General features: G+C 37.3%; 1 protein-coding gene across 5 annotated transcripts in view; it reads right to left on the reverse strand.

The window, feature by feature from the left end:
• The window catches only part of bcas3 (BCAS3 microtubule associated cell migration factor), a 207,224-nt gene extending 191,016 nt beyond the window's left edge, over positions 1-16,208 (reverse strand). For all 5 annotated transcript variants that reach the window (XM_046862521.1, XM_046862520.1, XM_046862524.1 and 2 more), the window contains exons 1-7: positions 16,084-16,208; positions 15,379-15,455; positions 14,517-14,571; positions 11,689-11,764; positions 9,554-9,660; positions 4,273-4,354; positions 1,070-1,142 (exon numbers count right to left, since the gene is read on the reverse strand). In XM_046862521.1, coding sequence (XP_046718477.1) covers positions 1,070-1,142; positions 4,273-4,354; positions 9,554-9,660; positions 11,689-11,764; positions 14,517-14,571; positions 15,379-15,449 — 464 coding nt within the window. In that variant the 5' untranslated portion in view covers positions 15,450-15,455; positions 16,084-16,208. The remainder of the gene's footprint in view (positions 1-1,069; positions 1,143-4,272; positions 4,355-9,553; positions 9,661-11,688; positions 11,765-14,516; positions 14,572-15,378; positions 15,456-16,083) is intronic.
• Between the last annotated feature and the right edge of the window lie 407 nt (positions 16,209-16,615).

Consider the following 16,615-nt stretch of genomic DNA (forward strand, 5'->3'; position numbering starts at 1 on the left):
CAATGTGCTTTCCATTTAAGTGTCAAGACAGAATGCACTCTCGTGGTTGACAAAAGCTGTTATTTCAAGATGATGATATACTAAAAATTGTGAAGACTTTGGTTTATAAACTATTTCCTTTGAAGTAAGGCGGCTGAGATCAGGAATTCTTTAAGGAAATAATACACAACAATAATTACGGAGAATAGGAACATTTGTTTGGAAGAAGAACTATTTACCAAACACTTGCAGTGTAACATAGCAGTGGCCGTGCGACTCGGCTGCAGGGTGCGAGTTACAGCCTTCAAGAGGAGGCAGGTTTTCATCGTTAGCCGAAGCATCAGTGGGGGTCAAACCCAAACCCTCAGAACAAAACAAAGAGTGTGTGAGAGTATGCTTGTACAGCACTGAGGTAATGGAAACACTGTGGTGGTCCCCATCAAAGCAGGCTGAGAGTCTGTTTCCAGAGGAATAAATATGGAGTTATGATGTGTCACAATGGAGATGACTGTGTGACAAAGGTGACTGATATTACCTCTGGATGCAGCAGTAAGCTGGCCTTCGGTCAATCAGTCACTAAAGTTGTTTTGTGTCTCTACAAATGGTTCTATTGGGCTATTGGTGGGGTGAAGAGACCTTTGATGCAGCTTGTTATGTACAGAAAATTACAGGTCTTCGAACGCACTTGAGATTTGGGCCTCTTAATGTCGAAATGTCACATAAAAGGAAGACTATCATTTGGGCTCGTTCTGCATGTTAAAAGGGGAAAAATGCCATAAACCGGACAACAACGGAACATTCCATTAACACATGCAGTTAACTTTGTGCCTCCTCTCAGGTTTCATAAGCTATCCAGCAGACACATATCAGGCCATGAACTAAGAAGAATTAAGAATTACATATGAATGACTATGTGGCTATCAAGTTTGATTTCAATTCATTTTATTCCATTTATTTTCAGTTCATTCATAAAGGGTCGGCGATTCATAGCTACGTCATGTGTGAGCATGTGAATAGAACAGGTCCGCGATGAAACGCATCGGCATCATGTGAAGGGAGAGAGGAAGTGATGTCATTGTTTAACACTCACCCCGAGGAGCCTGTGCTCTTGCAAACACCGAGGAGGGGCCGCTTCTCTGCAAAGCTGTCAGTGTTCAGGGGACCTGCAGCCAGAGGGACAGACGGGAGAACATGAACCGCTGACCCGCACAAAGAGAGACATTCATACGCCGTGTGCATGTGAGGCATCTTGTCAGTCAGCCAGAGCCACCCACTACACATAATGATAAAAAGCAACTACCACAACAGGATGTGTGTTGATTGCATTACAACAGATACACTGTAATCAAATGATGTGCTTTTCAAGGAAATAAAAAGGAAAGCACGTCTTTCCTGTCAGCCTACGCGCTCACCCTGACTGACCACTAAACGAAGCCAGGGCTCGCAGTGAGAGTTATGCAAATCAATTGAAGTTAAAATACCAACATGCACGACATGAAGCATGTGCCGAGAACAGAAACGCCAATTGGCGTAATGTGTTAACACAAAAGTCTCTCTGCACTGACTCTGTTAAAAAATATACTTCAAAGCTTAAGGAAAGGGCTTTTGTCTGGCTGGTTTTAATTTGGGGAGTTTAGAGAAATTGGAGAGTGGGTTTAAAAAAAAAAACAAGCAAAAGAAGAAGCCGGTAGGCATATTTTAGGCATGTAGCTTTGTGTTTACAGATCCCATATTTATCTCATTTCTCTGTTTTTAACTAAAGGGGTGAAACTTCCAATCATGTCAGGACTGAGGACGATATTAGCTTTCGCAAGGCTGTAATTTACTTAGCTGTGTCGTGACAGTAATCATCTGCAGGAAGGCTGAGTCTCCGTGGCATAGCGTGTGAGTGTAAATGTGCTGCTCGGAGACCACTAACACTGTAAAGTACTTTTCTTTTTTGTTAGAGAAATGAAACAAAAACTTTCCTATCATTATTACAGATCATGAAATCCAGTCATGATATAAAAACAAAGTAGGAAAAACAAACGGTCCTATATAACAATTTAGGCAAGACAAGTTCTCTTACAAATTCAAAAACAGCTGAATCTGGAGACAAATCATTTTCTAGGCCAAGTTTTACATGATTTACAATTGCAAAGGTAACACTGAAAAAAAAAAAAAAAAAAACCCAGAGGGGAATTAATACATTACAGATTATAGTTCACTGTTAATGTCTGGCTAAAGCCTCTGTGGTTAAACGGTGCCTAAAATATAGAAACCATTAGATACACAGTGGAAAATAAATTAAAGATTTGTGGTTTGTGTCTTTTGAGAAAGCAGAACTTCCTCTTTTATTCTGGGAAAGACCTTGACTTATTAAAATTGACACCTATTTTCAGGACTTTCCAAATCCGCCCACCCAGACTCCCGGTTGAAACAATTACTCTTTTTACGGCCCATTACAGTGTAACACTGTTTGCAGCATACAGATTGCAATCAGTTTCCCCAGTAGAACAATTCATTTTATTTTGCAGAGAACCATTCTCCTTATGTGTTGGCTATCTGCTGCTTCTTATTACTGAAGCTAGCTTTTATCCACGTCCAGCTCTTATTGAAAGTCACCATTGTGCATTGTTGGGATCTGCCAAAAGACCGGAACACAAATCTAGACATAAATGTCACATTAAAATGCCACTTGGGAGATTTCGTGTAGCTGAATTATACCTTGTTGCTTAGGAAAAAACTGTGAATATACAATCTAATGATTTCTAATGATTCGGAATTAGAAAGAACTCCGATTATTACCGTGGAAATAAGAAAGCAAAAAACAAAGTAGACACTTTCATCCTTTGCCACAAAGACATTTTCCTACCAAATGAGGTGCACTGGAATTCAACAAGGCATGGAGTGTGTACTTTGGTAGGACTGTTCTATTTCCTTCCTCTAACAAATGGACTGACCAAAAGCATCTAGAGGCCAATGCAAGAGTTGTGATGAAAGAGGAGGAAAAGTCTGTAAAGCTAGCAGCCTCCCCCTACACCACTCCCCCCCGCCACCTCAGCACGGGTAAAATCTTAGCTAGCCTTCTGTCAACAAGCCAACGCTGATCTTAAAGGGCTGATTTTAATATCAGCATGGGAAAACAGCGGGTCTCTGGCAGGCTTGCTGCAATTAAAGAGCGCAGGGTAGTCTTTAATTTCAACATATCACAAAACTAAAAGCAGAATGAAAGAAGGCTTCATAAATAGTCCCATTACAAGTCAAGCTCAAGGGTCAAAAACAAACCAAAGAGCCTTCTGAGGGGGGAAAACATTTTGTAAATGGTCGTGCAATGTAGATATAACTTTGTATGGATAAACAAATCATAAATTCATTAGCATGGACCAAGTTGAGTCTCCAGTGTCCTGCCCTGTCTGAAATGTAATCGCTAACAAAATATAATAATGTATAAAGAGCTCGTCAAATGTATTCATACAGACTAAAAAAATATCAAGTTTAGGATTATTAGACTGTTAAAGGAAGGACTTTACTTTAGCACCCTAAATTAAATGTCAGCAAGTTGTTGGCCAACAGTTCTACTCTTGCATCATAATAAAATATTAATCCAATCTGCCAATTTTTGAGTGACCTGTAAGTGACTGTGTGTTGTGCTAGCAAGAGACATATGTCAGATTAAGAACTTCTTTAAAAAAAAAAAAAGGAAAGAAATTTTATAGATAGATAGATAGATAGATAGATAGATAGATAGATAGATAGATAGATAGATAGATAGATAGATAGATAGATAGATAGATAGATAGATAGATAGATAGATAGATAGATAGATAGATAGATAGATAGATAGATAGATAGATTGATTGATTGATTGATTGATTGATTGATTGATTGATTGATTGATTGATTTTTATACACAGATGAAGCACTTATATTGTTCTACCAGACTATAACTTAGTTGATGTGTGCAGATGGCAGAATTTAGTAAATATATGCTACTATTTGCAGCACTTTGCAGAACTTGATAGTTGTGCATGACTGTATAGCGCATTTCAGTAAAAACATTGCATTCTTATATAAAAAAATTTAATTACATTTAAAAAATGTAAAAAACAATGACCCAAACAAGAACTCTGCTGATCCCAGCCATCCAGGCTACTTATATTTCCCTGTATAATTCGAACATCACCATGAAAAAACATTCAAATTTTCCTACAATTTAAAGCAGGTAGTCTTCTGTTGAAGATGGTCTACAGCTCCTAAAAGTTCCTGTACTTCGTTAAACAGCACCAAATTAAGAACAGTAAAAATACTCACTAATGTGAGGGGCTGGGAGGATACGAGCGGCTCGCACTGGGCCGTGCCGCACAGAGAACAGCTCCTGAGCTTCTCCAGTCAGCTGCAGATTGGAAAAAAAAGCACAGATAATCCAAAGTGTGTGATCACTTTATAAAACTGTGCACAAATAACATTGTTACAGGCTATAAATATAATTTGAGTGCTTCGGAATTATTGAACTTGTGCATTGCATAATGTACCAGTAATGTAGAACTACAAAAAAAAAAAAAAAAAAAAAAGAATGTCCGGAGGGGAAAAAAACAACAACAAAAAGCTTTCACTAATTTATTTCTATGGATCCAGCTATACATCCCACTGAGGTATAAAGCTCTCGCATGGAAATAAAATGGTTCATTGTTTGGTTTTGTTGTGGTTGTGAAGTGATTTGTTATTGAGCCACAGTACAAAGAGGATCCAAACACTAACCATCTGACACCTAACCAAATCAAACCACAAGAAGCCTGAGAGCAGATGAGAGTCTGAGCTGAGTGGATTTGGAAAGCCCTGAAAATAATTGTGTGTGTGTTATGTTACAAAAAGAATGCGCATTATCACATGAATGCACATAATCCGTGTGTTTTAAGCACACAATCCCACCAGAGGATGAGCGCTCTTTTGCACAATTAGTACCTTTATAGACGAACAGATCAGTCATGTTTTTACATTAAATAGGGTCATTCGGCCACCAAGATTAACGTTAAAGTTATGGTTATTTAAGAGTGCAAAAAAAAAAAAAATAAATCCATAATATCACAAATAAAGACTGCAAAGAAAATCTATTCCAGGCAAATCGGGGTGGAGGAATAATAAAAATGTACTGGACTGCAAGTTAATACAGCTGTCATTCTGCATTACACGTTGCCCAAGTGTCGTCCGTTTACAGCTGCACCATTATTACATTACTTTAAATCAGAGCAATAGTCGAAATAACATTCTGTTCCTGTCCACGTGCCCATTTCGTTCAAACGAACGTGGACTGATGAAACTTATCAAGCAAAAGAACTGCATCTGGGATTCATGACGTGAGCTGTATCTTTGCAGCACAGTGTACTGCACGTATCAAACTGAAGAGGGTGGCTGGATGCTTATAAGTCTGCTGGACTCTAAAAGAGATGCACTTTAATAAAGCAGAATATGCATCTTAAAATAAACGTAATTGAATTGCAATCTAGGCTTCAGTAACACAGTCAATATAACGTTTTTCAGTAAAACAGTAGCATTGTGGCAATACTTGGATTGGATTGGTCTGGAGGTATGAAATGAAATGAAATGTTTCATTTATTTATTTATCTATCTTTAGAACAGCAGCTCTGACACTGCAAGGGTTATATTAGTGCACACAATCCGAAATCTTTCTAATACACATTAATGGAAGTTTTTTGGGAACAAGCGGTTACTCTTTTTTACTGTTCACTACTTTTTTACTAGAAAGGTTTTGGGCTCTAAAATATATCTGTAACAAAAAAAAAAGAGAGACTAGAGAGGAAACTGTCTATAGCTACTATAAGGTAAGTAATAATGTTTAATTGCTGAAATTGTACTCTATATGAACAAAAGTATTGGGACGCCTGACTTTTCTAGTCATATGTAGTTCTTTCGAAACTGTTGCCACAAAGCTAAACGTACAATTGTATAAGATGGCTTTGGGTGCAGTAGCATTGAATTTTCCCTTTGCTTGAACTACGAGACCCAAACCTGTTTCAGCATGACCATGATTCTATGCACAATGTGAGTTCCATGAAGATATTGTTTACACAGGTTGGAGTGGAAGATCTTAAGTGGCCTGCAGTTCTCCTCTGGGATGAACTGGAACGCTGAATGTGCTCCAGGTTTCCTCACCCTACATCAGTACCTGACTTTACTAACTCCCATATGATTGAATAAGCATATGATATGAATAATATGAATAATATGATCCCATATGATTGAATAAGCAAGGATTAAATCTCCACATTCATATTCCAAAATATAGTGGAACACCTTTCCCCGAAGAGTAGAGGTTATTATAACAGCAAATGGGAAATTCAAAAAGCACAGATCAATCTAACAGTCAGACTTCCATAAACGTTTGTCCATATAGTGTAACTGATAATGTCTAATTCCTTAAATAATGGCAATCGAGTTGGACCTGTCAATCATTATAAACATGTTCGATGCCATAAGTTTGCTTCAGTTTTGCACTGAATCTATGAAAAGAAACACACACAAAAATCTGTACTACATACACATGCTCACACACTATAAATCTAGGTTTCGAACCGTAGCCAGCTCTGAAGTGATGTCACACACGCATTCTGATGTGGTTTAACAACACAGTATGGCTTACAGTAATCCATAAAGATGTATAAAACTTCACAGTGCGGCTGTACCATGTTACATTATGTGGTAACCATTTTGTAAAAACAGATTCGTATTTCTCTTGCTATTATTCTGTAAAAGATGACAACGAGCAATGCTTCTTCATTCACAACAAAGTCAGCGTTCCAATTCATCTCAAAGGTGTTCAATAGGGTTGAGGTAAGAAATCTATAGCATGCCATTCAAACTCTTCCTCTCCGTCCCATGTGACTGTTCATTGCACTGGCTTTGTGCACAGGGGCATTGTCATGCCGGAACAGGTTCGGGACTCCTAGTTTAATTGAAAGGGGACATTTAGTGCAACTACCGCACTTTTTAAATTCTATCTTTAGTTTGATATATACTTAAATGTTATTAATATTATATATTATTATTATTAATTATACCGATTTTTTTTACTGAAACATTTTGCAGTAGTTTTGTAGTAGTGATTAGAAAACTCACTTAGAAAGGTCTTATAGAATCATGAGATAATTTCGTCAGCCACATCGCTTCACACCTGCATTAAGGGTGAGTGGATAATCGTGTATACACACAGAAATTTTCTTTTAAGACACATTAAGAAGGCACTGAAATGTTCTAATAAACAGCAGCACAAATGCCACCACTGCATGTCAGTGCTCCAGACACTTCTCCACTCCAACACCCATTCACCTTACCATATGCAATCTGCCGGTTATCTTCCACCAGCAAACAACACCTCTGTAGTCAAAGACCTTTCTCGCTAAGGAAAAATTAATGCGTAAACGCGCGCACACCCACACACACGCCACAGCAGATCTGCTAGGTCCATTCCTCCACCTTGGTTCAACGCCATTATGGAGGGTGTCAGCTAAGCAACTGTCACAAACACTTCACAGTCACTCATGAGCAGAAACTGGGCAGCTTTCAGCAGCTAGTACAGCTCTGAGAAAAACAGACTACTAAAAAGTTGAAGAAAACGTAGAATAAAAAATATTTTGAAAAGTACAACGTGAACCAAATATGGAGTTTAAAAAAAGAACACTGTGTACAATTCAAGAATTCACAATTGCTGCTGCACTTCCACTACTTATTTCTTTGGAAATGAAACAGAGCCGCTTAAAAACTGCCATCTTCGTTCCTTTGATTTCTTCTCTTCATCATGTGACAGCTGAAACCTCCACAAAATTCTTACAAATAATGTTAAAAACAAAAAAACCCTTAAAATGGTAAAAATTAAGTGTTGCTTTTCATTATTCCCTCTAACAATTTCAAAACAAGCTTTGCCTTTGCTGCTACTGACATCAAGTGGCTCCAATGTAGAATTGCACCATGTGTGACACAATTTGTTCAGCACACCAATAAACTTACACATGTGTACTTCTACAGGTAGTTAAGCTGTTTTTCCACAAAGTTTGACGCACACTATTGTATAGGATGTCTTTGGATGTGGTAGCATTACATTTTCCCACTAACTTAAACCACAAGACCCAAACCTGTCCCAGCTCCATGGGTTGGAGTGGAAGATCTTGAGTTGCCTGTTATAGAGCTCTGATCCCAACCCTATTAAACACTAAATCACTGATATACAGAAAGCTGTTTTTACAGCAGCAGTAACAACAGCAAGAAGAAGAGACAAAACAGAGAACACCTACAACAACAAGAATGAAAAGATGGATTGTAATTAGGGCTGAAACGATTCCTCAAGTAACTCAAATACCAAAAAGCTTTGTTTAGTCTATTTAACTACACACGAGGCACTGTGTTTCCCCACGGACGATTATTACTGACGCACCACCTGCTAAACTCTGGATCGCTCTATACAGGTAAACACAGAAAATGCTGCAGAATGAAACATTGAGGAACGGGAAGAAAACAGCAAGAAAAGATTCAGGCCAAAGAAAACAAAGAAAGTTTGGGAGAAAATAGCGGAAGAAAATACCGCATAGGGAGTTTACCCTTTTTTACCGTTTTGTCTTTATATTTTTGAATTTGCATTTTGATGTAATTTGGCAATAAAATGCATTAAACGGGTTTAGTATTTTACAGATTTTCTTGTATACAATTTCAGCAACAAAAATGTTAATTTTTCTAAAAAGGAAACAAATGACGTGTTCTTTTTAAGAGACCTGCCTTATTTTAATGCTGCTCTTTAAAAAAGGTACAGCAGCAAGAACAACAATTGTAATATTGACAGAAGGAAAAAAGAAAAGTTCTGTGAAAAGTGTAAGAAACAGAAAAAGAGATGATTAAGAAGAAAAACTGTAACGACAGCAAGAACAAAAACAGACGAACAACAACAGCAAGGTGATGACAAACCATAGTAACAGCAGCAAAAACAAAAACAAAAAAAAAAAAACATAATAAAACAACTAACTCAACAACAACAATAAAAAGAAAATGAACTATCATAACAACAGTTATTTTTATAAACTGCATGCATAGGGTTTATAGCCCCCGATCAGGATAACATTATGACCACCTGCCCAATACTGTGTATGTCTCCTTTTTGCTTCTAAAACGGTTACAGCATTAACTTCTTCAGCATTTTGAGCTTGTTAAACTCACGCAAATCCTTACGCTTGTCCATCTGTCCTGCTTCTAACACATCAACTTAAAGAAGAAAATGTTCACTTGCTGCCTGATATATCCGACCCACTACCAGGTGCCATGATGAAGAGATAATCAGTGTTATTCACTCACCAGTCATAATGTTATAATGTCATACTGTTATGCCTTATCAGTGTATTTACATATATCAATATTTACTACTAATATCGAAAACATTTGGTATTTCTGTTACATAAAGCACTACCAGGTATTCTGCCTCCTCATCCCTCATATACTTTACATACACTTTATTCATCCTAATAGATCTGCACGTGTTAGAATCAGACAATGATCACTAACCCTCACTCACTGAAGAGAATAAAGTACTTACTGATACACTCCAGATTTGCATTCCGTCTCCATAGCCAATCATCAAACAGAGAGGAGGGTCCACTCCACTGCCGTGCATTTCCAGTAACTCTGGTGAGCGGGCCACATCTGAGACACACACACACACACACACACACACACACACACACACACACACACACACACAAAGCAGCATCTCAGGAGGGGCAGGTATGCACAAGTGACACACGAGAGCATGTTTGTAACATGCTGCAGACGCTTTTAAAAAAAGATGTCTCAACTCTGTACACTGCCAGCTGTTACACAATAAAGTGTGAAAATCAGATTAGACAAAATCACCTGTGGGTCAAAACTGGAAAAGCTGTGCTGAACTAAACAGTGCTCTGCTCAATAAAAATAATCTTCAAGCCCCGTTGAATGAATTAAATCATTTGTTCACTGCATTGTGACTGGAAGAATATGGATCGGTTGTCTTAGTATGATCTTAATTTGTAACTTCGTACCATAACTTATAATATGGAAAAGCATTAAATGATCCAAGGAACATAGAATTTATTTTTACCGAGTTCTATAACTCGGAGATATAGTAGTACATCTCTGGCATGATTGATTATAAGGCTGACTTTTGGTCTGAAATAAAACTAATGCAATGAGGGAAAAATCGTGGTTAATGCAATCAAACAAGCACACAGCCCTCTGCGAAATACACTGGCCTTCTGTGCACATACTTTGTCTTTTTGATGTGTAAAGGTACTCTAGTGTATTGAAAGCATGCAAGACAAATGAGCCATGTGCTTAACAAGAATCATTTTCTAATGGGACTACTGTATATATTCCACTTTAATAGAGTGAGACGTTTTATAAACAAAACGCCGCTTCAAGTCTGCCATCAAATTACGGTATTGCTGGCACGCGTGTATGAATGTCGGTGAGAAAACGCAGAGCTGGCACTCATCCCCTTCAGGGAGAAATGAACCATCACAGCACACACACGGCCCGGCTTTTGCCAAACACGTCAGCCTCGCATGAACACTAAGAGAGTGTCGCGAAGACTGAAAAGCGACAGTGATTTATTAATGTCATTTCGAAATAAATCTCGTTAGTGTGCTAGTTTGTATTTTATTACACATACACTACATTGACAAATGTTTTAGGACACTTGACTTGTCCAGTTATATGTGGTTCTTTCCTGAAATACTTTTACACAAATTTGGAGGTAGATATTGTATAGAATGTCATTAAAGGTTTTAGCGTTACATTTCTCCCTTCACTTGAATTAGGCGACCCAAACGTGTTCCAACACGACAAAACCCTATCTAGTGGAACATCTTCCCAGAAGGCAGGAGGTTCTTATAACAGCAAATGGGGACTAAAAGCAAAATGAGATGTTCAAAACACAACTAGAATCTTATGGTCAGGTGTATATTGTATATAAAATCACTGGCTTCAACATCAAATCTATTATCCCGTTGTTGAAAAGCAGAAATATCCCTGACAATGTGCAGATCAATATGCAAGCAGCTTCATCCTCGCCTTTCCTTAGACAAACAATCGTTTTAAAATTAAGAAAACTGTTAATACGTGTTTTTTTTTAATGTAGAAGGTAATACTGAGGTGAAATACAGGAATTCAGTCAAAAAGTGAAAAAATTCTCATAACATCCCATAACCATGTCTTTTTTAAATCATACCTACTACATGTTTATTATCAAATTATCACTCAGACTTCAGTAGAAAACTGAGACTGATGTTTAAGTTTTTCTAGACAGGTCAAATAAGGAAAGTAATGTAGTAGATGTTTGCATATAAAGAAAATGTTTTTACCTAAAAATCCAGTTGCATAAACATATCAATAACCTCAAAATATATTTCCTCAATAACGTTTTCTTAAATCTCAGTTCATTCCCCAAGCAACATATTTCCCACTTTTCTAAAGCTCTTCTGGAACAGATGAGGTGTACAAGCCATGTTCCTAAATCTGGCACTTCTTGGATATCTAGTGTTTAATTCCCAGCACAGAACTTTAACATAATGAGGTTGAAAAAGAAAGAAATGAGATGCAAAAAAAAAAGAAAGAAAGAAAACACCCCTGATGGCAGCAAGGCAGCAGGTGGGGCATCTCTTCTGCATAAGATACAAAACGTAAACAGAAACTTACCATTGATGTCTGCTTTTTCAAACCGAACCCAAATGATCTTTTCTTTTTCGTCTGTTGGAGGTGTCCCAGTGTAGGCCTTTAAAAAGCAAAACAGAAAATATGTATTTGTCTTAAATGAAAACAACCTCTTGAGCAGATATAGAAGTTTATAGTAAGCAGTTTTTATAGACTTTGAATAGATTGTGACTAAACGCCTAAGTACCTTTCCAACTTCACTCTCAAATTTATTTTTCCATTTTATTCCATCCGTAAATTGCTGTTTTGTTTTAATAAAAAATATATGTTTTAAGTGTAAGTGTAAAATAATTTAGACACACATGACAGTACATTTGTTGTTGTGAAAGTAAAAATGTACTAGTTCTTAAACCTGTAACACTTTTGTGACACCTTTGTGCACTAAGCAAATATTTTTCTTTTAGAATCTGACTATTATTTAAAAATATATCTTGACACACTATCCAACAGTGTATTTAAACTACTAGAAAGCTATAATAAAGTTGATAATCTGGGTCATATGACATCTTTTCTGGAAGTTATCTGCATTTGGATGAATCCTAAATAGCTCACAAAGGTGAACACAACAGTGCATTTAGAGAAGCCTTTATTTCACTGCCTACATGCTGCACTTATACAGTGAGTTGGAAGATAATGACAAAACCTCTGAGAAATAAATGGGGAAACAAATACTAATAAGTAATAATGAATAGTGTTCAAATTATTCAGACCAGCCCCACTAAACACTGTCCATTTTCCAAACTGAATCAGGAAATAAAACAAAAAAAACCTTCAGAAATTTAAAAGCTCTTCCTAGAGAGAGTTTCTAGTATCTAATATATAGTGTATAGTGTCCATGTACTAGAAAATCTTCCCAAAACACTGCAGTTTATTGTAACTATTATAACGGGGACTAAATGTGGACTGGGAAGTTAAAAAAATTATACCAATCTTACGGTCTGTCCACAGACTTGTCCATGTAGTGTAGATGTTATTATTTTCATATCACCAAAGCAGCAGCATTAAAGCATTAGTTACAGCAGATGTTCTAAATAGCAGACTGAATCTACAAAACAACTGTCTATATAGTTTATGGAGATAATGTATGGATATACTGTATGTAGAAGTTATATTACACATATATGTATACATAGTAGTTTGTGTTTATTGAAAAAAAAAAAAAAAAAACACCCTTCAGCTTTTAGTACTTATTTTTGCACACATTGTAGAATGCAAAAATCAGAGTCAGGGGTATGAATACTATGCTTAATCAGGTGCTAATGATCATCAATTTCATATGTAGGGTGAAACACAATCATTAACTGAAACAGAAACAGCTGTGTAGGAAGTTTAAAACTGGGTGAGGAACAACTAAACTCTGTTACCAATTTGAGGGTGTGGAAGACAGTTTCATGTCACGATATACATCATGGCAAAACTGAGCACAGCAACAAGACACAAGGTAGTTATTTTGCCTCAGCATTGGCTCTCCCAGGTAAAGATTTCAAAGCAGACTGGGTCAAGATGTGCTGTTCAAGCTATTTTGAAGAAGCACAAAGAAACGAGCAATGTTGTGGACTGTATATGCAGTGATCAGCCGAGGAAACTTAACGCAGCAGATGGAATACAGATCATGATTACTTCCCTTCGGCATCCAACAGCGCCATCAGCAAAGAACTGACAGAAACCATTGTGACCCAAGAACACCCATTTACTGTCTGGTCTTCAGGGAAGAACTGTGGCCTTTTTCCCCCAACATGGAAACAAAGCTAAGCAGGTCAACTATGGAAAAACACAGGAACTGGGGTGCAGAAAAATGGCAGCAGGTGTTTTGGACTGGAGTCAAAATCTGAAATATTTGGCTGTATCAAAGGCAAGTTGTTTGCCAACCCGCTGGAGAGTGGTGCATTATCGAGTTTCTGCAAACAAGGGCAAAGCATGGTGGAGTTTCCTGTAAGTTTGGGGCTGCATTTCTTCAGATAGAATTGGAGATTAATGAATTAATGGTGTCCTCAATGCTGAAAAATACAAGTATATACAAATCAATTATGCAATACCATCAGGGTCACCACAAATTTATTCAGCAGCAGGACAACGACCCCAAAAAATACAGCCAATGTCATTAAGAACTATCTTCAGTGTAAAGAAGAACAAGAAGTCCAGAAAGTAATAGTTCTGGCCCCCACATACACTGATCTTAAAATAATTGAGGCTGTCTGGGATTACATAAAGAGACACAAGGATCTGAGGCAGCTAACATCCACAGAAGATCTGAGGTTAGTTCTCAAAGATGCTTAGAACAACCTACCTGCCGAATTCCCTCAAAAGCTGTGTGTAAGTGTCCCGCAAACAGCAAGAAGAATTGGTGGTGTTAGGCAGGAAAGGAAGGTCACGCCAAATATTGATTTGGATTGTTAATTTATCTTTTGACAAGCATTCATACTTTACAGTATTTTTACACACACACGCACATACACACATTTTATATATATATATATATATATATATATATATATATATATATATATATATATATATATATATATATATATATACACACACACACATACATACACACATACACATACATACATACTCAAAAAAAATAAATGTGTTTATTTCTATTCCACCTTGAAAAAGACACATTTGGGCATTTTGGTTGTATTTTGTAGCATGCAAGTCGCAATATTTTACTCTAAAGAAAGCGATTTTTTTCCTAATTGTTAAATTCGCACATATTTATAACAATAAATGTGTGAAACATCAAGTACCTAGTAACAAATAAAATGATAACATTCAATAGGAACAGAAAAGGAGTAATAATATGAACTAACCTGAGGGACCACATCTTGCAAAAAGGTCACTACACTCTCCATGTAAGACTGCTCCCTGGAAAACAGATAAATGATATTATGATCAGCTCATTTTCACACAATTATATAACAACATAAAACACCTTAGGAAATTATGGCTCATCTATGACTTGGCACTGGTGAGGGTAATTTTTCTCCAACGATCACACTGTGGGTCTCAGACCAGTGAACTTGTGTTAGCTTGGCATATATTTAATCAAGTGTTTTTCTGTCAACCATGCAGAAACAGTATAAGATTGGGCACATGTATATATTCTTCATTTGTTTAATAGAATCGCATGGTATCAAACAAAACCTCCGATCCCTGAAGGAGCCTCGTTCATACACCTACAGCTTCAAACTTCAGGCCGACAAAATGGTTACCGGTGCATCAGAAATGTCGGAATTTACGAGAACTTTTTTATTTTTTTATTTATATATTAGTTTATTGCTGTAATATGGCAATTAAATGAACTACATGGGTTTAGTTTTTACATATTTTCCTGTATGCAATTTCAGCAATAAAATATAAATTGTTTTAAAAAAGGAAACTAATTACTCATTCATTTTAAGAGACCTGCCTTATTTTCTCTTGTATATTTGTTTCTTTCAATTAAAAAAGTACTTCTTATCCGATTACTCAACGAAATAAAATAAATAACACTAAAATAATCGATAGCTACAGCCCTAACTCCCACACATATTGATTATGAGATTACACCTATTGATTTCGACACGTGTAAAGAAATGGGTGCTGAATGGTGAAGAAACAGTATACAATGACCTTGCAAAAAGGAAGTCGTACACAAATTCAAATGAGTACAAATAATAGACTTGTGCTTACGTAGCAGCCTGGGCTCGAACCACAACCCCTCCAGCACAGCGGCTCGGTCTGCGCGGGGAGTCGGACGCCATCACTCACTGGGGTGGATGCATGGAGGGATGGATGGATGGATGGATGGATGGATAGATAGATAGATAGATAGATAGATAGATAGATAGATAGATAGATAGATAGATAGATACTTTGTTCATTCAATTGGGAAGATAATATAATATATAAATAGAAATAATATACTTATTGATAAATTGTTGCAAGCATATGATCTGAGGATTTTAAAAAGTGCATTCCTGATCTTCAGCATTTACTTGTTATTGTTTCTAGGACTGTGTCAATATAAACATAAATAACAACGGAAACAACTGTTTTGTTTATAAACATGTAATACATGTGTCTCTGGCACAGAGTTAACCCGTCTAATACACATGCCAACGTTTCTCCGATCAGCTCAGTAAGTGCACTATAAAGCCAGAGAGTGTCGGAGAACTGAAGCGTGTTTAAGAGCAGATGTGTTTATTATGACTGCCACACAGACATTTCAGCACTGCTTAGCTCGCTAGTAAGCTAACTAAGCTAGCTACACCAAGCCCCAGGCTCGTCACTCCTGCCGCAGAGTTACATTATGACACAGAGATGTTATATAAAGTCCTCGCTTAAGTAAAACCCCCACACCAGACTTAATTCTTATCTCACAAACATCATACAAACCAAGTGCGTTGTGCTGCAAATCCGCTAACTGAACACACAGCTCTGTCCAAGACGCGATGAAAACATGGGATTACATATGGCGGAAACAACAAACGTAACCACCAATGAGTTCATCAGTCCTCCCAAAACTGACCAATCATATCCGGGTAAGGCGGGCCAGGTGACTTCTGATAGCCAATCAGGGGGCGTAATACCTACAGCATGTCGTTGGTTCAGCCAACGCGGTGAGTTCGGATAAAAATAAATCTGGTGACGTGTTGCACAGATGTGTTGGAAAACAGCTGGCTCGCTTCACTGCTGCGTCGTACAGTTTGGTCTGATTTGCTTGTTCAGTCACGTGACTGTTCATTAGGTTTTTCAACTCAGAGCTACGACACATGGGCAAAAGTATACGGACATCTGCCCATTACACCCTTCTGTGCTGTGTGAGTATGCTGTATAATAACCTCCACTCTAATCAGAGGTGGCACACGTACTTAGGTAGAAGATACTAATGTTTTAAAATACTCTGGTAAAGGCTGTACTGACTATC

Source organism: Silurus meridionalis, chromosome 12 (assembly GCF_014805685.1).
Source record: "Silurus meridionalis isolate SWU-2019-XX chromosome 12, ASM1480568v1, whole genome shotgun sequence".
Lineage (NCBI taxonomy): Eukaryota > Metazoa > Chordata > Actinopteri > Siluriformes > Siluridae > Silurus > Silurus meridionalis.